The 21318-nt window shown below is 37.3% G+C and overlaps 1 protein-coding gene across 1 annotated transcript in view; it reads left to right on the top strand.

The window, feature by feature from the left end:
- MGAT4D (MGAT4 family member D) overlaps positions 1 to 21318 on the top strand; it is a 94984-nt gene that overhangs the window by 43922 nt on the left and 29744 nt on the right. Inside the window, exons 4-8 of the mRNA XM_049887040.1 lie at positions 802 to 935; positions 3544 to 3590; positions 11065 to 11178; positions 14258 to 14333; positions 15483 to 15597. Coding sequence (XP_049742997.1) covers positions 802 to 935; positions 3544 to 3590; positions 11065 to 11178; positions 14258 to 14333; positions 15483 to 15597 — 486 coding nt within the window. The remainder of the gene's footprint in view (positions 1 to 801; positions 936 to 3543; positions 3591 to 11064; positions 11179 to 14257; positions 14334 to 15482; positions 15598 to 21318) is intronic.

The following is a 21318-nucleotide window of genomic DNA, read 5'->3' on the forward strand; positions in this document are numbered from 1 at the left end:
AGCCAAAGTCAAGTTTAGGCAGCCGTCACCGACAGAATCTTTATCTGCTTAGGATAACATGGAATCTATTCTCCCCAGCACTTCAGTCATTTTGGGCAATAAAAGACAATTAGAGGCATGAATTCATTTCTATCAAATCATTTGGAAATTATTCCATATGTTTTTTCACAGATGAAAATATCCCATAGTATTTTTCCTGCCGCTTCCTGCTTCTTTTTCGGAAGGAGAGTAGAGAATCAGTCAGTGTGCAACATTTCATACCCAATGAGATAAAAACTATGATAAACAGAAAGTGGCTAGTTTTTGTTTTGTTTGCTTTTTTACTACGTGAACTCCTCCAAGTTGAGAACATCTTGGAGTATATTTAGTTCATCTACTAACAGTTTAAGAAGTCCTGGTGGCACAGTGGTTAAGCGCTCAGCTGCTAACCAAAAGGTCAGTGGCTCAAACCCATCAGCCACTCCATGGGAGAAAGATGTGGCAGCCTGCTTCCTTAAAGATGATAGCCTTGGAACCCTTTTGGATAGTTCTACCCTGCCCTAGAGGGTCGCTATGAATTGGAATCAACTTGATGGTAATGGGTACTAACAATCTACTGCAATTTTGAAATATCCTGAAATTGAAAATGAAGTACGTGTTTAAAAATTAACAACAGTTTGGATTATTTTTGTAATTCAGTTTCAAGTGCTCTTTTTATGACCATACGACTAATCCAAACATAGAAATAAACATAGGTATTAATACTAAATTACATTTTTCTCTGTGGTTTGAAATGATAGTTCCATACTCCTATGTCTGCAGTTTCTTTTGCAGTAGGTATCTCCACTGTTAGCAGAGGAGAGTATAGTTACCTGAAGCAAACACTGAACTCTGTTGTGTCCAGAATGACGCTTATGGAAGAGAAGGACTCTGTGGTGATTATCTCCGTTGCAGATGTATGTATGAAAACTAAGTACCTCTCCTTAATCCTGACCTATACTCTCCAAATCCTCAGTAGTAATCACTGCACTATTTCAAAAAGTATTTTTTAAATTTGGAAAGCAATTCATAGATGCTTTTTTGGATAGCAGACAATATACTTAATACTTGTTTGACATCATTGAGAAAAAGAATTAAATATTTAAATCTAAAAAGAACATAGAATGGTTTACTGTGGAGAAATAGGATTGCTAAATTTAGTTTGTATTTAATATAGGAGCCTTGAATACTATATGGCTAGAAAAATTATATTTACAAAAAGAATGTTAAAATTGATACTGTAGTAATAAAACCTACCCAGCCCAATAAAATGTTGGTACACAAATCAAGAGATGATTCATTAAGTGTTAGTACTTGTCATTTTTTTGAGGGACTTCTATGTCTGAAGTACTGTGGAAGATTTTTATATATACATTATTTATAATCTACATTACATCCGATAAGGTAGGTATTATTGTCCGGATTTTATAGATAAGAAACTGAAGCTAAAAGAAAGTAACTTGCCCAGTAATTAATGGAATCAGGTTCAAATCCAGGCCTCTGGATGGCTCCAAAGCCTTCAATCTTGCCTCCAATGCCATGTAAAATTATAAAGTACTATACAAATATTAGCACTAGAGGGCTTTTTGGAGGGAAGCTTGACAACATACATCAAATTTTAGATGTTATGTCATATTCTTTGTTTCAGAAATCCCAATTCTGGGAATTTAGCCTAAGGAGATAATCAGGCAAGTATGGAAGTTCAGAACACAGACTCTGAATCTAGATTGTCATGGGTCACATGCCAACTTCTTCATTTCCTGGCTTGTGAACTTGAGCAAGTTACTTAACTTCTCCGTGTCTCACTTTCCTTATCTGTAAAATACTAATGATAATATTATCTATGTCATAGGCTTGTTCGAGGATTAAATTAGCTACTGTATTTAAAGTATTTAGGGTGAATAGTAAGTGTATAATAGCAAGGGTTCAATAAGTAATTATTTCAAGGATGTTCAGTGCACTATTGCTTTGTAAAAGCACAATGTTGGAAACAACCGAAATATCTATCAATAAGAGCCCAATTAAATATTATATATCTCTATAATACAATACTCTGTAGCCTTTGAAAGAATACCTATATTCACTGATATAAAAGGATGTCCATATCACATTGTTGAGTGAAAAAAAGTTGCAAAACATCACCTTTAACCTAATATTATCTATGTAAAATGAGAAATGGAAGGAAGGAGGGAGGCAGGGAAGAAAGGAAAGAAGAAAGGATAGAAAGAAGGAAGATCTTCTCTCTCTCTCTAAATTAAAAAAAAGAGCAAACCTTGGAATGATGGTTTCTAAAATATAAATAATGCTTATCTCTGGGTGCTGGGAGTTGGAGGAATCTTTGTTTTTCCTTTCTTTCTTCTTTTCTCTATTATTTTGATATTCTATAATAAATATGTATTTGAAAAAGATAATAGGAGAACTAATAGGAATATATAACATTGAACAATTGTTTTCCCATGATTTAATTTCTTAAAATTGGAAGCATACACATAATCTCTAAAATCTGCTGTCACATTTCCTTACGTTACATATTATATACTTATGTAGTCACATTTTTGCTACTGACACACGTTTGCCTGAAATTTTTGGATCAGTAAGAAAATATTGGAGGACAAATTTAAAAATGGAATATAGAATGTTTAAGAAGTGTAATTTTATTGCTGTGCTTAAAATACATTAAAACATGCTTCAGTGTGTATCAGCTAATGATTTAGTTTATGGTTATCTTAAGAAACTTGGTTATGATAATAGACTTATCTACATCATGACTGATGTTTTTAAACCAACAGCCTGACTATATGCATTCAGAGTTGCCTTTAAGAGTACTCACATTTGATAGTGAAACTGTCATTGCTGAAAATCTTTTCAGAATTTTATATTGGAAACGCTTATAGGTCCTGAATGTCATCAGTTACATAAAAAAAAAAAATCATTCTGATGGTAAATTGTCAAAGCTATTTACAAATGAATCTGGCATCTAATCTAGCACATTTGCTCAAGAGTCAATACTCAAAGTTTGTTGACTGAAGAAAATTTGGTAGTCAAGCTGAGTAACATTAAAAAAAAAATGTGATGCAATTTTGAAGTAATCTTATTATCATGTGATGTTCATAAAATAAAGACTTTTCAAAAAGAGTTGTTCTTTAAAATAAGGCAACCAAGAAATATTTTTAAGGTAAAACTTTTTAAGATACATAAATTTTGTGTTTTTTAAAATTTTTTTATGTATTTTTTTAAATGTAAATAATGTATAGTAATATTTCATATCCTGACAAAGGAAGAAGAATGAAGTATTTACTATATGCAAGTCAGATTGTTTTTTAACACATTCTATTATAATAATTTTTTTTATTAATTATTATAACACATAGCTATTTTAAATTCTTTCATGAAAAATGAAAACACTAGAAACTATTAAGACATAATAGCATTCCATACATAAATTAGATTTACATGTAGCAAAAATGTACTAGTAAAACTACCAGGCATGTTTAGTTGAGTAAAGTATTTTTTTCTTATTTTTAGAGTAATGAAGACTATTTAAATTCTGTTGTTAACATGATTAAAAAGAAGTAAGTACTGTCTGATAAGTTTTAAAATTAGCTGTTCTTTCATCTTCTTAGCCTAATTTTTCTATCCAATTGGATTATTATTTTATTATTGATCATATTCTTTTTAATGAATATAGCTGTGCAAAAAGAACCCGTAGTTCTTTCCAAGCTGTGATCAAGTATAGCTTAAAAAAAAAAAAAAAGCTTAGATGTTCCCCAAATTCATATTAGAAACCTTTTTTTCTCATGTTATAATTGTTATAATAGCTATCCTCTACAAAATACATTGCCTCTGAGAGATGCCTACTAAATTATTTAAAAAATTTTTCTTCTGTTCCTTAACTGTATGAAGTTACTTTCCCACTTCTGTTCCCATTCTCTCTTTGCTCAGTATAGCCCAGAGAGGTGGGATGCAAGCACATACTGATGAGTCAATATGAAATTATATATCAAGTAAGATGCTGTGGATTCATATGGAACATGCTGAGTTTTCCAGATACTTTTTTCAAACATACATAATGGACCCAGCCTTCCAAATCCTATGTTCAAGAGGGTGATACTAATTGTAAAAAATAAATCACGGCAAGGAGGCAGTGTTATCAAAGCGGTATGGTCAGGCAGTCCGAGAACAGATATAGGAGAAAGTATTTAATTCTACCTGTAGATGTCGTGAAGGGCTTTCTGGAAAAGCAATGTTTCAGCTGTGCCTAAAGTTCTAAGTAGTAATTCGCCAGGCAGACAAGAGGAGAAAGGACATGCCAGGCAAACAGAATTGCTTGGGAAGGCAGAGAGGCAAAAAGGGGGGTGTAGGGGGTTGAATGGTGGCCCTCCAAAAGATATGACCATGTCCTAATTCCCAGAACCTGGAAATGTTACCTCACTTAGAAAATGGGTCTTTGTAGATGCCTTGAGATAAGATCATTCTGTATTATCAGGGTGTGCCCTGAATCAATGGCCAAAACCAAAAACCAAACCAGTTGTATCAACCTGATTCCAACTCATAGTGACCACACGTATTACAGAGTAGAACTACCCTCCATAGAGTTTCCAGTGACAGATTTTTAGGAAGTAGATTCAAAAAATCCCCTTCCCAGGAGCCTCTGGGTAAATTCAAATGACAACCTTCCAGTTAGTAGTCAAGTTCTTAACCGTTTGTGCCACCCAGGGACTCCTAATCCAGTGACAACTGTCCTATGAGAGACACAGTGTCCTCATAAGAGAGATTTGACAAATGGAAGAGGAAAAGGTGATGAGACCATGGGCAGAGATGGCAGTGATGTAGCCACAGTAAAGGAATGCCAACCGCTACCAGAGGCTGGAAGAGGCAAAGAACAGAATCCTCCTCTATGACAGCAGAAATTAGCATGACCCTGCCAGAAGCTAGCTGGCATGGGAGCCTGGGAATGTGGTTTGGAGACTCCCAGCCCCTGGCAATAATAGCAGAAGTGTGAGAATGTGGGCTAAGAGCAAACAGGCAATCAGCAGAGAAAGGATCCAGTTACCCTGCTTGAACATGTGGTCAGTCTCAGTATTACATACAGTTAGACAACCAAGTATTTTGTGCCTTAACGGGTTTTTTTGTTATGATGCAAATGAAATACACTAACTATAGGAATTCTGGCCCTACCCCCCCACAAAAAAAATGAACCCGAATCTAATCAAGCATGTAAAGCTAAACTCCAGTTTACAGGGTATACAGGGAAAAGAAGAAGCAATTTGAAGCAAACCACCTGAATGTGGGACATTCTATAGGACAACTGATCCAATTTCTTTAATAAGACAAAAGAAAAAGGTGACTGGTCTAGATAATAAGTTTAAAAGGGAAGTAAGAGATAATACAACTAATTACAATTAATGGATCTTGTTTGGATCCTCATTTGAACCCTCCCCTCCTGATATGTATTTTTTAGACACTTGGGGAATTTGAATATCGACTGAGTATTATGTAACTAAGGAGAGTCCCTGGGTGGTACAAATGGTTAAGCACTCAGCTACTAACTGAAAGTTTGGCAGTTCGAATCCACCCAGAGGAGCCTAGGGAAAAAGTCCTGGTGGTCTGCTTCTGAAAGATTATAGCCATTGAAAACCTGTATGGAGCACATTTCTGCTCTGACACACATGGGGTCACCACGAGTCAAAATGACTGGATGGCAACTGTTTTGTTTTTTGGTTTTTTTTTTTTTAATGTGATTAATTGTTTTTAGTTTTATAAGGTGTGATAATGATACTGTGGTTATCTAAATAATGGCTTTTTATGATACACTAAAGTATTTAAGGGTGAAATGATACAATATCTAGAATTTGTTTTAAAATATTTCTGAAAAAATCTGAGCCACATGATGAAACAAGTGTGGCAAGAATGAATGGCTGTCGAAATCAGGGATTTGGAGTTTGTTGCATTTCTACTTTTATGCATGTTTGGTAATTTTCATAATAAAAATTTAAATTTGTAGACTGCTTTTTCAATAGCTTAACTGAGAAAAAAGTCAAAATATGCTAACTTAAGTAAAAAATAGTGTTTAAGGAGGTTTTGAGATGGGAGAAACCTAAGTATTTTTAGTAGTGGTTAAGAGCTCAGCTGCTAACCAAAAGGTGGGCGGTTCTAACCCACCAGCCAGTCCTTGGAAACCCGACGGGACAGTTCTCCTCTACCCTATAGGGTCTCTGTGAGTTGTCACTGACTTGTGGCAACGGGCTAGGGCTTGGCTAGTAGAGAGAAGCAGCCCTGGTACTGCAGTGGGTAAATGTTCACCTGCTAATCGAAAGGTTAACAGTTCAAAACCACCAGCCACTCACTGGAAACCCCACGGGGCAGTTCCCCTCTGTTCTGTAGGGTTGCTATGAGTCAGAATTGACCTTATGGCAATGGGTTTGCGTGTTTGTTTCAGTAGAGAGGGAAGAAGCTAATGGAACAAGGTCCACGAGGGAATTGGATGCAAGGTACAGAGAGCTCTTTAAAGTGTTAAAAAGCAAAAATGTCACGTCGAGGACTAAAGTGCGTCTGACCCCAAGCCATGATGCCTTCAATCATATCATGCATGTGAAAACTGGAAAATGAATAAGGAAGACCGAAGAGGAATTGATGCATTTGAATTATGGCGTTGGTGAAGAATGTTGAATATACAATGGACTGCCAGAAAAATAAACAAATTTGTCTTGGAAGAAGTACAGCCAGAATGCTCCTTAGAGGACTGCAAGGCTTCATCTCACTCACTTTGGACATTTTATCAGGAAGGACCAGTCCCTGGTGGAGGACATTATGCTTGGTAAAGTAGAGGGTCATCGAAAAAAAGGAAGACCCTCGATGAGATGGATTGACACAGTGGCTGCAACAATGGGCTCAAACATTAGCAAATATTATAAGGATGGCACAGGACCAGGCAGTGTTTCCTTCAGCTGTACATAGGGTCACTATGAGTCAGAACTGAACAAGATTACAGAAAAGATATAAGAACCAGTGAAAGAGTAGTAGAATTGATTTGTTCAGGGAACGAGAATAAAATGAATGAGTCCCCTCAAGGGTTTCTTTTTTCTCTGTGAAGTAGACAAGATCATATGCTGAGAATGAGGGATTTATTGGCAGTAAAGAAACTTGAGGACAGTCATGAGGGCTTGTAGTGGGTGATAAATGTGAAGCAAGGGGGTTTGGCCAAGATGAAATAAAACACTGTATATAAGTCTAATCTTTTCCCCCCAAAAGATTCCCCAGAAAAAGTTGCATTATATTGAGTCCTTAAAATCTTGTCATATGCCAGGTACTTTATGCTGAGTACTACTATTTGGGGGAAGATACATTAGCCTGAAATGACCTCAATCTATGCTACTTCAGTATCCTTATAGAAGATTCTTAACAGAATCAGTTGAAAAGAAGGCAGAGGTTTCCAAATGATTCCTGGGGATATAATCTAATAATGAAAAGCCTTTTGAAGATTACGTTAAAAAATATATAATATGTGGCTACTTGTGGCAATCACAAGTAAAAATAAGAATTCCTTAATGTATGAAAGGAAACCCTGGTGGTGGTGTAGTGATTAAGTGCTATGGCTGCTAACCAAAAGGTCATCAGTTCGAATGCACCTGGCACTCCTTGGAAACTCTACGGGGCAGTTCTACCCTGCCCTACAGGGTCAATTGCAGTGGGTTTTTTTTTTTTTTTTGTCTGAGGAGTTAACTTTGCCCTGTTTTCTACCCTAGAGGGTTTGTTACATTTCCTGTATAAGCGGTAAACAAGGATGGTTTGATACTTTTTGCCTGGCCCTGGAGGCAGCCTTCCCTGTGACTGGTATGTACTTTGTAGGGACTGGTTAATAGACCATGCAAATGAAGTTACTACGGACTCTCTAAATGAGGTGACGACTATGCAAATGAAACGTCTGTGGACTACAGAGAGAGGATCGGTTAGCTTGTGACCCTCTGGAGGGCATCCCTTGAAATCAACAGGGAGTTGTGTATATAAGCAGCCAGCCCCACAGAGGTTTAGCAGGCAGAAAGAAACAGGAAGAGAAGGAGAAGGAAGAAAAGAGAAGAAAGCAGCACCAGCAGAGAGAGAGAGAGAGAGAGAAGGCAAGGAGCTTCTTAAAACAGCTGTAACATAACATAGCCTGCCCTCAGGGGGCTGAGAGGAGCCTCCCCTCTGGGGCCTGGCTGAGAGGAGCCTGCCCCTCTGGGGCCTGGCTGAGAGGAGCCTGCCCCTCTGGGGCCTGGCTGAGAGGAGCCTGCCCCTCTGGGGCCTGGCTGAGAGGAGCCTGCCCCTCTGGGGCCTGGCTGAGAGGAGCCTGCCCCTCTGGGGCCTGGCTGAGAGAAGGCCTGCATGGTCCAGAGGAGCTGAGAGAGCTGCCCTGCACATAAGAAGGGACACTGCCTGCATGCTTCCTGATCCTGATCCCTGAGTTGTACCCCGTTATTTCCTTAATAAACCATTTTATTGTAAGTACAGTTCAAGAGTTCTGTGAGAAGTTGTAGCAAATTAACCAAACCCACATGGGGGTGGAAGCGTGCTAAGGAGAGGGCGAGTGGCTAGTGTCAGAGATGGAGTGGTGCAGCAGCTTGGAGAAACCTGGGATATATTTGCCTCATAGGAATTGGCTTTGAAATTATTCGTACCATAACTGTATATGAAAAAAAAACTATATATAATTATGTACTTCATGTAAGTCTGTGTAGCTGTAAAGGACATCTGATGGCACAGCGGTTAAAGTGCTCAGCTGATAACCAAAAGGTCGACAGTTTGAAACCACTAGCACTCTGTAGGAGAAAGATGTGGCAGTCTGCTTCTGTAAACATTTACAGCCTGGAAACTCTATGGGGCAGTTCTACTCTGTCCAGTTGGGTTGTTATGAGTCAGAATTGACTCCACAGCACTGGGTTTGGTTTTTTGGTATATAGTTATAAGGTTTCTATTCTTATGTGGTTATAAAGTAAAATTATTAATTTGTAACAGCAGCCAGCCTATGGTTACAGTATTTTCTCCAGTTATTGGCAACTAGCAGTTCTGGTATAATTATCTGAAGGACTCTTGGTGCTACCCATAACCTAACAAGTTAGAAAATTTTAGAGTCCTAGATAGGAGTCAATACCGAGGATTCCAAGAGCCTTGCATAAGACAGACTAAATAAAACGGAGACTAGAGTCGTTGTCTCCATCAGTAATGAGAAATTATACCATCAAGGTAGAAATTACTTGTCACTTGACCTTTGGTGCTTTTGGACTTTAAATGAATCTGTCTAGAAGATAAATTTACTTATTAACCTCTGTAATCCAGACATTTTGATGACTGTATACACTGCAACTTGATGTTATTTTCACTGGCACCTGCTATTCTAAAGAGCTATACAAAGTCTTATGGCTTAAAGTTTTGCAATTTCACTTTTAAAAATATAAACATTCTCTTCCTAGTTTTTACCCAAAAGCAAAACTCCCCATTCTTTTCTTTCTTACCAGTATTTTCTACTCCGCAAAAAAATATTAGAATTAGTTTAAAAAACAAACAAACAACTTTTCATTTGCTAGAGGGAGCATCTTTTCATACCCTGGCGCCTTGTCATACCTCTTCCTGAGTTTGGATCAGCTTCCGACGACATGTTTAACTTTGCGAGTTCAGTGCTGTGATCTATCTCTGGGAGTTCCTTTGATGTGAAGTTTTTGCCACCGTCACTTCCTATGGGACATCCTTTTGTCACAACCCCTTTCCTCGTTTATGCCGCTAAGCCAACTTGCACTGAGCGCGTGGGGCGCGTATCCAGAGCCTCTTGAACAGCCGCTTGTCAGCATTCCCGTGGACAGCCACTTGCAAGCACTTCCAGTCTCACTTCGAGCATTAGCACTTTCAGCTGTTGTTTCATCCCTTTTGATTATCCATTTTTATAAAATGGTGCATGGGTTTGTTTGTCACTGGGAGACAAGAAGGCAACACAACTCCACGCTTCGCTGTCTGTGGGTGAAGTGAATAACAGACGCGCAGTTAGCAATCACCAACAGACATTGGAAGATGTGCCGTGATTAGTCACCGATCGTGATGACGTGTTATTTATAGACTCGAGAACTAGCAGTGAAGTTTGTACTTTACGTAGTTATTCACAGTGGATTTGCCACAGTGACTAAAATTTAAACACTGTCGTTGTGGGACTGGTGCTATTTCAATCACGGTAACTAAAATTCCTGCGTATGGAATCATGCAGAGAAGATGGCCTGTGTTGCACAGAATTAAGATCGTGCATGTTTATCTCTTACGTCCTGCTTTTTCACCTAATAGTATAAAGCAAATATTTTCTTGAGACTTTAACATTTTAATGAATAATGCAATACTGAAATTTAAATTCCCTTTAAAGTTATATTATTTTTCTCTAAAGGAAGGCATTTAAAATGGTGTACCTAGTCTCTCATCCTGTACCATGAAGGTACAGGAGATTTATATTCAACCTTATGAACAGTATTTTATGTATTGTAATGATGTCCTCTTGGTCTATAATTAATAACTGCTAAAAATAAAAATGTTAAAGTATATGTAGTTTTCCAGTGACTGTGGACAAGTGTCAGACTTAATCTTGTTTGCTGAGGTAGCCCATATTCAGGAGCCACACTGATATTTAGTAGGACTCTTACTAAACTCAAAATTATGCATTTAAAAATGACCTAATGTTCTTGTTCTCTTGCAGTTAGTTACTATATCATCATAACCCATTAGCTCCATTACCTTGGACCTGTCAGAGTGCATATCTAATTATGAACTTTCAAAAAATTCAGAGTACCTATAATTTTTATGAGAGGAAATTAATAACATATTTTAGTGTTTTTATTTGCCTGTCTTTAATTCATAAAAGAAATACTTTGGTGAAAAAGTATTAGTTTTATGATGTTGATATTATGTATTAGCATGTAAAATAATTCAAATCAAAACATTTTATGGACACGGATAAGAGAATTCTTTTAAAGGATTTCTATTACTTTGGTAAATCAAATAGTCAATTATAAGCCTCTGTTTACCTTCTGTTTATAGATTCAAAAGGCAAGTGATGTCTGGATCCTTAGAGGTCATTTCAATACCAACCTTTTTTTATCCCAACGTGCTAAATGCCCAGCAAACAACTGAGGCATCACAACATATCACGAGGTATGACATATTAGAAAATAATATCCTTAAATAAACTTCATCTGAGGAAATATTGGAATTGGCATCTAATAGACACTATTTCAAATACAGTAGTGTGCTGAAGCCAGCTCCTGCTGGCTTATAAGGGCTCGTTGTGTGCTTTGCTTCCCAGCTCTGCCTTCAGTGACATCAAGTTCATTGCCTGAAATTGGCCATGGTAGGAAGATTTGCACCATGGAATTGGGCAAAAGTTATAAATCAGGGTTTCACCCTCACCTCAGAGAGCCAGCTGTTAAACATTGACCAGCACACCACTGATTATCTATATTCACATGTACACAGACAATAGTTAACAAAGGCATAATGAAAGAAAAAACAAAAACTCCTGGGATTATAAATCATTACACCTGTATTCTAGCCCCAGCTTTGCAGTTTGCTGGTCGTCATAAGCCAATAACTTAGTCTTTTTTTTTTTTTTTTCCTTAGCTTTCCCAACTTTCCAGTGTTTATAATAAAATCTATATTACATATCTGGAAAAGTCCTTGTGAGAATAAAATATGATAGTATTTATGAAAGAACTCTGAAGAACTAAAAGCTCTATACACATACAAAGAATTATTGTGAATGTAATAATTTGGTTCCTCAGAATACTCTGAGAAAGACGGTCAGAATTCAGGAAAAAAGGTCTTACCCCAGAAAACCTTCTAGCTTTGTTTTGCTTTTAAATGATGAATGGTATGTCAGAATCTAGAGCTCTCCTAAAGAAGTTTGGTTTTGTTTTTAATTAATGGCCCCACATTTTACCGTTCTTTGCATCATGAGCTGTGAGTCATCCAAGATTTTGCTTTTTCCTTTGGCCCTTTACACGTCTATCATCAATCCTTTTTTCTTCTTTTTTTTTGGTGGGGGTGGTGGTGAGAATTAGGTCATATATTTGGGGTTGTTGTTGTTGGTTTCCATCAAGTTGATTCCAACTCATAGCAACCCCATGTGACAGAGTAGAAAGGCCCCATAGGGGTTTTTGTTGTTGTTGAGAATATACACAGCAATACATACACCAATTCAACAGTTTCTACGTGTACCATTTAGTGACATTGATTATATTCTTTGAGTTGTGCAACCATTCTCACCCTCCTTTTCCAAGTTGTTCCTCCCCAGTTAAATAAACTCACTGCCCCCTACGATTCCTATCTAATCTTTTCAGTTGCTGTTGTCAATTTGATCCCATACAGATGGTTCTCAGAAGGGCATAATGTTCAAGGCAGACATTTTTTTTTACTAGTTAAGCTAAACTATTGTTTGATTTTAAGAAGACTTCAGGGGATATTTTTGGTTTAAGGCTTAAAAATTATCTCAGGGCAATAGTTTCAGGGGTTCATCCAACCTTCATGGCTCCAGGAAGTCTGGAGTCCATGAGATTTGAAATTCTGTTCTGCATTTTACCCCTTTTGATCAGAATTCTTCTATGGAATCTTTGATAAAAATGCTTAGTAATGGTAGCTGGGCACCATCTAGTTCTTCCCGTCTCATGACTAAGGAAGTAGTTGTTCCTGGAGGCTATTAGCCACACATTCCATATCTTCCTCCTGTTCCTGACTTTCTTTATTCCTCTGTTGTTCCAGGAGAATAGTGACCAATTGTGCCTTGGACGGCTACTTGCAAGCTTTTAAAACCCCAGGCACTACGCAGCGAGCTAAGAGGTAGAGCAGAAGCACACTAAACATGTTATTAGGCCAGTTAACTGGGATGTGTCATGACCATTCCACGGTCTTGGACTTAGTTCAAGCCTTCCACATTACAGATTTACTTGTTCTCCCTAATTCTAGCCTTTCAAGCCAACTCAAAAGCAACCAACAACAATAGTCCTAGGCTAGCCTAGCCTCTCCTCCTCCTGTCCATAGTATAGCCAGAATAATCTTTTTTCATATGAGATCAAGTCCAAAGTTCCCCACGTGTCCTAAAAGACCATCCATGATAGACTGGACTGTAAGACATAAAATGATACTTGGGTAAAGTGTGCCTCTTAGCTCAAGTAGATACATGAGACTAAGTGGGCAGCTCCTGTCCAGAGGCAAGATGAGAAGGTGAGAAGGCAGAAAGGAAGAGGAGCTGGTTGAATGATCATGTGGGTGGAAAGGAGGAATGTGATGTCACATTATAGGGAGAGCAACTAGGGCCACAGAACAATATGTGTGTAAATTTTTGTGTGAGAAACTAACGAACTGCAAGCTTTCACTTAAAGCACAATAAAAGAAAAGCAAACAAACAAAAAAGACCCTTCATGATCCGGTATCTGCCAGCCTTGCCATCATCTTCCCTACGGCTTTTTCAATCAGCTCTCTGTGCTCTAAATCTAAAGTGGCAGGCCCTTTCCTATGTGTTGTGTCTTTGCAGGTACTGTCCCCTGCATCGAATGTCCTGATTCCTTCTGCTCCCCCTCCCAGCTTATTATATCTGATGCCTTTGTGTGGATTCCTACTCATAGTGACCCTATAGGACAGAGTAGAACTGCCTCATAGAGTTGCCAAGGAGCACCTGGTAGATTCAAACTGCAGACCTTTTGATTAGCAGCCGTAGCACTTAACTACCATACCATCAGGGTTTCCCCAGCTTATTATAAGATGGTCATTATTGTTAATATCTTACGGTTCTAATTGAATTATTTTTCTGTCTTTCCATACTAGACTGTGAGGCCCAGTTGGGCAAGCACTGCATTGTGTATTGATTGCTCTTTGTATCCTCAGGACCTGGCCCAGTATCTAGCTTAGTATTGAATCAGAAAAAAGTTTATATTTTCATTTGAATAAGGCCTAAAATCAGGAAGAATACTAAGTTCATTATATAGATTAAAATTTGATTAACTTACATGTAAAATAGATTACGTTTACCTTTGTTTAGCAACGGCAGATTCTGTCCACTGAATAAACTTTTTCTGTAAAACTTTTTAGTATAAACATATCGATTCTACTTAATGTAGATAGTGCTTTGTGTTAGTAAACTGTAAGAAAAAGTTCATGTTTTTAATTACTGAAATATGCTTAAAAATTAAAAAAAAATTAAATGACAGAAATTTTAACAGATTTTATTGTTTATCTTTAGTCGGCAAGTCAAACAAGTATTGGATTTTTGTTTTTTGATGCTCTATGCCAAACCTAAGGCCAGGTATTACTTACAGGTAAGACCTTGGTACATATAATTTAAACTAAAGGTGTTCTGTTCTTCTTCGCTCTCTTCATTCCCTTATTTGTCATTGTATTCCTCTACCTTACTTTGTACTTAGAATATAAAAAGTATTCATTCTATTAAAATGCCAAAGAATGCTTAAAATTGAGTATATATTAAGCCACAAAGAAAATCTCAAATTAGAAAAAAATAAGAGTTGTACTGCCTACATTTCTCTGCCCACAAGTTTATAGATTCAACAAGTATCTTAAGCACTTAATTTATGTCAGACATTGTGTTAAGTTCTGGAGTAACACTGGAGAAAAAGATAGATAAGGCACCTTTTTTTATAAGTTTACATTCTGGTTACTGGGACAGTAACAAAAATTAATAAATGTTGGTAGATTGGTATTAATGCTATTGTCATGGATTGAATTTTTCCCTTCAAAAATGTGTGTATCAATTTGGCTAGGCCATGATTCCCAGTGTTGTGTGGTTGTTCTCCATTTTGTGAGTGAAATTGTATGTTAAAGAGTTCCCATCAACTCTTTTTCAAGAAACTTAGCTTAGAAGATGACCTTCAGACCACCAAGAGACAAATGGAGAGACTACACACAGTAAAAGGGCCAGAGTGAGCTTTGAATTAATTTACTGGAGGACAAAGACTCCTGCAAATGTGGGGATTATGGCTAGGGGCTGGGATGTAAATGCCATAAATTCTAACAAGGTAGCCCCCTACCTTGTAACTGTGAGAGAATAAATTTCTCTTTGTTAAAGCCATCCACTCGTGGTATTTCTGTTATAGCAGCACTAATTAACACAAAGGTCGGCCTCTTTTTCACTTACCCTCGACTTTACCAAGCATGATGTTCTTCTTCAGAGGCTGGTCCTTCCTGATAACACGTCAACAGTACATGAGACGAAGTCTCACCATCCTCGCTTTTAAGGAGATTATGGCTGTACTTCTTCCAAGACAGATTTGTTTGTTCTTCTAGCCAAGACCATACATTCAATATCCTCTGTGAAATGAACTAAAAATAAAAATATTGTCTCCTAAAAACATTCTCTCAGTGTATTTACAATATTTTTGTAGTTCAAGCTAATATAACTTATTCAGTGGAAGCACTGAAGATACTAATGTCTTTTTCTTTTTTTTTTTCAGCTCGAAGATGATATCATAGCTAAATATATGTACTTTACAAAAATAACAAATTTTGTACATAATATCACTATAAATAATTGGTTTTACATTGAATTTTCAATTCTTGGATTCATAGGTAAGCAATGAATTTCTTTTATTAGATCAAGCTTTTTAGCACACGGTAGCCTTAAAAAGTTCTCAAGAATTTATCAAAGAGTTTGTTACTAACTAGAAAAAAATGACATGATTTCTGTAAAGATACTATTATTTTAACAGTAAAATAGATTCAAGTATCAGAATTTCAGATAATGTATTTTCTTAAACCAAAAAAATTTTCTAGATAGTGTATATAAATTAGAAGACTGGCATATATGCAAATAAATTATAAAAACATAAAATAATTATTAAATGCTTACTCTGAGTTGGGCACACGTTAGCTCAGCGACTAGGAAGTACTTTTCCCTATTTTACTGGAAGAATATTGAGAGTCGGAGAACTAAAGTTGTAGAGAAAGGAATTTAACTTAAGACTATTAAACGCTTAAGTTATTGCCATTAAGTCGATTTTGATTCATGGCGACCCCACGTTTGTCACAGTAGAACTGCTCCTAGGGTTTTCAATGGCTCTAATCTTTCTGAAGTAGATTGCCAGACCTTTCTTCTAAGGTGCCTCCGGGTGCATTTGAACCACCAGCCTTCAGGTTAGTAGTCAAGCACTTAACTACTTGCGCCAACCACAGACTCTTAAAAGTACTTGCAAATTCCAGCATGTCAAAGCTGACATTCTTTTTTTTTTTTTTTAATGCTTTAGATGAAAGTTTACAGAGTGACTTAGTTTCTCATTAAACAATTAATATACATACTGTTTTGTGACATTGGTTGCCAACCCTACGACATGTTAACACTCCACTTCTCAACCTTGGGTTCCCCATTACCATCTTTCCTGTCCTCTCCTGCCTGCTCGTCCTTGCCCCTGAGCTGGTGTGACCATTTAGTCTCGTTCCAAGCTGACATTCTTAAAAAATATAAAAAATAATGATATGAATTTACCCATCACAGGAATGTTCCTAAACCTGTGTCCATAATATGGTTCTTTAAAGTAATTATTCCACTGGCTTTCTTTACTCCTCCTTCTATTCTCCCTTCCATCTTTTTTTCCCTTTTTCTTTTCTTCTTTGGACCTGAAGGCAGTACAATGAATTACCTTACTCCTCATTTCCTAGTGCTTTGCCCATTGAAGCAGCAGTTAAGAAATCAGTCAACGTATTGCATTGGGCAAATCTGCTATAAAAGACCTCTGTAAAGTGTTAAAAAATAAAGATGTGACTTTGAGGACTAAGGTGCACCTGACCCAAGCCATGGTGTTTTCAATTGCCTCATATGCATATGAAAGCTGGACAATGAATAAGGATGACTGAAGAAGAATTGATGCCTTTGAATTATGTTGTCAGTGAAAAATATTGAATATACCATGGACTGCCAGAAGAATGAACAAATCTGTTTTGGAAGAAGTACAGCCGGAATGCACTGTTTATCTCAAGGATAAATGCTCCATTTAGCCTAGGGGTTGGCAAACTTTTTCTGTAAAATGCCAGATAGTATTTTAGGCTTTAAGGTCCATATATATGGCCTCTGTCACAACTACTTGCCTTTGTAGTGGTTAAATGCTACGGCTGCTAACCAAAAGGTCAGCAGTTCATATCTACTGGACGCTTTTTGGAAACTCCATGGGGCAGTTCTCCTCTGTCCTGTAGGGTCGCTGTGAGTTAGAATCCACTTGACAGCAACGGGTTTGGTTTTTTTTTTTCGTTCGTAGCACAAAGCAGCCATAGACAGTATGTAAATGAATGGATGTGGCTGTGTTTCAATAAAACTTTGCCTATAAAAACAGGCTGGCAGACTAGTTTTGGTCTGAGGACTGTAGTTTATCAGTCTTGCGTTTTAGCTTATTGCTTCTAATGAGTTTATTTACCGCTTACATGGTCAAGTCCAATTTCCTACAGCAATCTCTAGACTAATGAACAAATACAGATATTTTATAAGCTTTTCAATCATCACAACCCTTGTGGTTAAAAGTTAGGTTTTGGGGAAATTAAGCCACAACAGCAAAAAAAAAAAGACCTGTGTAATAAACAAAGTAGGTGGTTTCTTATAACTTTTTAGTAAATATTGATTAACAGAACTGTTATTTATGATAACAAAATACAGAGCCTTTACAAATTTAAATAAGTCTTTGGCTTTACATATACAGTGCTTCCTTTACAATGTGCTCTTCTGGCTATCAGAATATAAATATTCTGTTCTATTACTTGAGTTTGCTGAGAAAGATAATAGTTGACAGATTATTTTAAATTCTCACAGTACATTTACAACAGTTATTTCCCCTCAAAACTTCTCATCATGTATTGTTGTTAGGTGCTGTCGAGTCAGTTCTGACTCATGGTGACCCCGTGTACAACAGAATGAACCACTGCCCAGTCCTACATCATCCTCACAATCGTTGCTATGTTTGAGCCCATTGCTGCAGCTACTGTGCCAGTCCATCTCATTTAGGGTCTTCCTCTTTTTCACTAACCCTCTTCTTTATCAAGCATGATGTCTGTTAGGATTGAAATATGTCCCTCCAAAATCATGGCTAGGCCATGATTCCCAGTATCGTGTGATTGTCCACCATTTTGTCATCTGATGTGATTTTCCTATGTGTTGTAAATCCTACCTTTATAATGTAAATGAGGTAGGACTCGATCTACAATATTAGGTTGTATCTCGAGTCAATCTCTTTTGAAATATAAAAGAGAAAAGCAAGGAGAGAGACAGGGAGACCTCCTACCACCAAGAAAGCAGAGCAGGGAGCAGAGCACATCCTTTGTGCCTGGGATCCTTTGCACTGAGAACCTGCTAGACCAGGGAAAGATTGATAACATGGATCTTGCCCCAGAGCCAAGGGAGAGAGAAAGCCTTCCCCTGGAGCTGGCACCCTGAATTCGGACTTCTAGCCTCCTAGATTGTGAGAGAATAAATTTACCTTTGTTAAAGCCATCCACATGTGGTATTTCTGTTATACGGCAGCACTAGATAACTAAGACAACGTCCTCTCCAGGGACTGGTCCCTCCTGATAACATGTCCAAAGTACATGAGACAAAGTCTCACCATCCTTACTTCTAAGGAGATTCTGGCCATACTTCTTCCAAGAAAGATTTGTTTGTTCTTCTGGCAGTTTGTGGTATATTCAGTGTTCTTCATCAACATCATATTTGAATGTGTCACATCTTTGATCTTCCTTATTGATGTATCCTGCATTACTATTACCTACAATTTTTCTTCTGAATTTAACCAAGGCTGAGCAAATGTCTTCAGGACCTTATAATTATATTCCACACCACAGAAAATACAGAAAATTTGGGAAAGAAAGAGGCAACACCCACATTGCATTCCAGAGTACAATCACTTCTATAATTTAGTTGTCTAGCCCTGGCGACTTAACATTTAAGCACTCAGGTGCAAACCAAAATGTTGGCGGTTTGAACACACCCAGTGGCTTCATGGGAGAAAGACCTGGTGCTGCTCCCGTAAAGATTACAGCCAACAAAACCCTATGGGGCAATTCTACTCTCCAGCATGGGGTCACGATGAGTCCAAATCGACTCAATGACACCTAACGACAACAGACTTAATGTCTAGTGTTTTTCTTTGGTATTTTATATGGTTGTAGTAATATGTGAATAAGTCCTATGTGCCAAGCACTCTTTTGGTCTCTGGGGATATAGGAATAAAACAGAGAGAGTGCTTCCCTCAGAAAGCTTATATGTTTGTGGGGAATTACTGTAGCATCAAACCGAATGAGCTATGTTGAGGGTTTGGGACACTATGGTAGAAACAGGTGTAATAAGAAGCAGACGGGTTCAGGATAGATTTGAATTTAGAGCTAATAGGATTTACTGATTTATAGTGGGGAGTAAAGAAAAAAAAATTAAGGATAACGCCTAGGTCGTGTATATAATTTTGTGTTCAAGACTTAGCTCTGGCTCCAGAACATCTTTCTTCAATATTTCTCCAGCTTTCATGCCTTATGTACCATTTCCACGTACTCCCAGAATACCTTGAGCTTATTTTTGTCATAGCACTCATTATGTTAGATTGTAACTAGATATTTTTGGTGTCTTATATACTAGGCTGTGAGTTCTTTTAGGACAAGGATTTTGTCTTTCATCATCTCAAGATTTTGCAGAGTGTCCGGAATATGCTAAGTGCTCATTTGTTAAATTACTGACTGAATACTACTTGTTTCACACGTTGTGTGAATTTCCCCATATTTCTACAAAGATTTGATAGCTATAATTTTCATGGTTACATAATATTCCACGGAGCACCTGTCCCATAATTACATTCTGTTATTGTTAGACATTTAAGTTCAAGTTTCTTCCATATTTTAGGTGATGTCTTTAGGATATATTCTAAGAAGAAATATTGCTTCCAAATTGATTTCAAGTATTGCCCCAGTTTACATTGCCTACAGCAATGAATTAAGGGAACTGTTTTCCACCACATTAGGACTAGCATTAACTATTACAATATTTAAAAGTGTTGCTGTTCAATAGGCAGAAAATGGTACTATTGTTTTAATATATTTTTAATTGAATATTAGTAAAGGTAAATATCTTGCCATAGGTTTACTAATGATAAGTTCTCTGCCTTATAAAAATGAATACATTAATTTTTTTATCTGCTTTGTTTCGAAGATGTTTACCCTGGTCTTTGATTTCCTTTTAAATTTTGATTATATAATACTATATATTTCTACTATCTACATTTTAGAGTTTTATACGCAAATCTGTTGGTCAGTTTCTTGGTGATATTTCTATCACATATAAAATTAGAATATTGCTGAAGATGTGTGAGAAATACTCAGTTACATTGCCTTTCGTTTTTATTTGGTTTTAATTTATCATTCTTAGCTGTCAAAGCCATCTGGGGGATGTTTGTATCTAAGCCTAGAATTTATATTACTGAAGTAAAATTGGGCAAGAAGAAATTGAGCAAGTATAATGTACTGGTTAGGAGAGTTTGTTCTCTCCCTTTGTTTCTAATCTCTCCTACTTTATTACTTTATTAACTAATTGACTAAGTCTTTGTGTCTCAACTTCAAAATGATAGTAATCTGCTGGTATTGTACAGCTCCTCCCTTTATTTTTCATATTTTTTCATCACCACCAGTGGAGGGAAGAGAGGAAGCATCAAAATTCTATTGGCAATAGCTACTAATCGATAAAGAAAAAGAGATGGCATAGTGACAGACTCTTTATACTATTACTCTACACCATGTAATGAATCCTTCCTGTCCCACTTATCTATTGCTGTCTAACAAATCACCCCCAAAATTAGCAGTTCAAAACCACAATTTACCATTTTATTTCATGGGTCTATGAATTTACTGAGCTTTGCTGGGCACTTCACACTGAAGACCTGTGAAATCGGAATAGTACCAATAGTAGTATCAGAATCTGTCTAACTTCAGGGAGAGTAATGAGAATTACCATCAGCAAAAAGTAGATTCCCATGAAGCGCAGGTCAGACATACCTCCACTCTCCAGCCATCCCTCCTGTTGAACTCTCTACTTCTCTTCTGGGTTCTGTAATCCATTGCATTGAACACACAGAACTCACAGACTATACTTGCAGTTAAGTGGTTTATTGAGGAATAGGATACAACCTGAGATAAACATAACAGGCTACAACTCAGGATCAGGAATCACGTAGGCAAAACCTTCAGTGCAGGACAGCTTTCTCAGCTCCTATTGGCAGGGCAGGCCTCCTCTCAGCTCTCTGAGGACAGGCCTCCTCTTGGCCCTGCCATCTA

Source organism: Elephas maximus, chromosome 5 (genome assembly GCF_024166365.1).
Source record: "Elephas maximus indicus isolate mEleMax1 chromosome 5, mEleMax1 primary haplotype, whole genome shotgun sequence".
Classification (NCBI taxonomy): Eukaryota; Metazoa; Chordata; class Mammalia; order Proboscidea; family Elephantidae; genus Elephas; species Elephas maximus.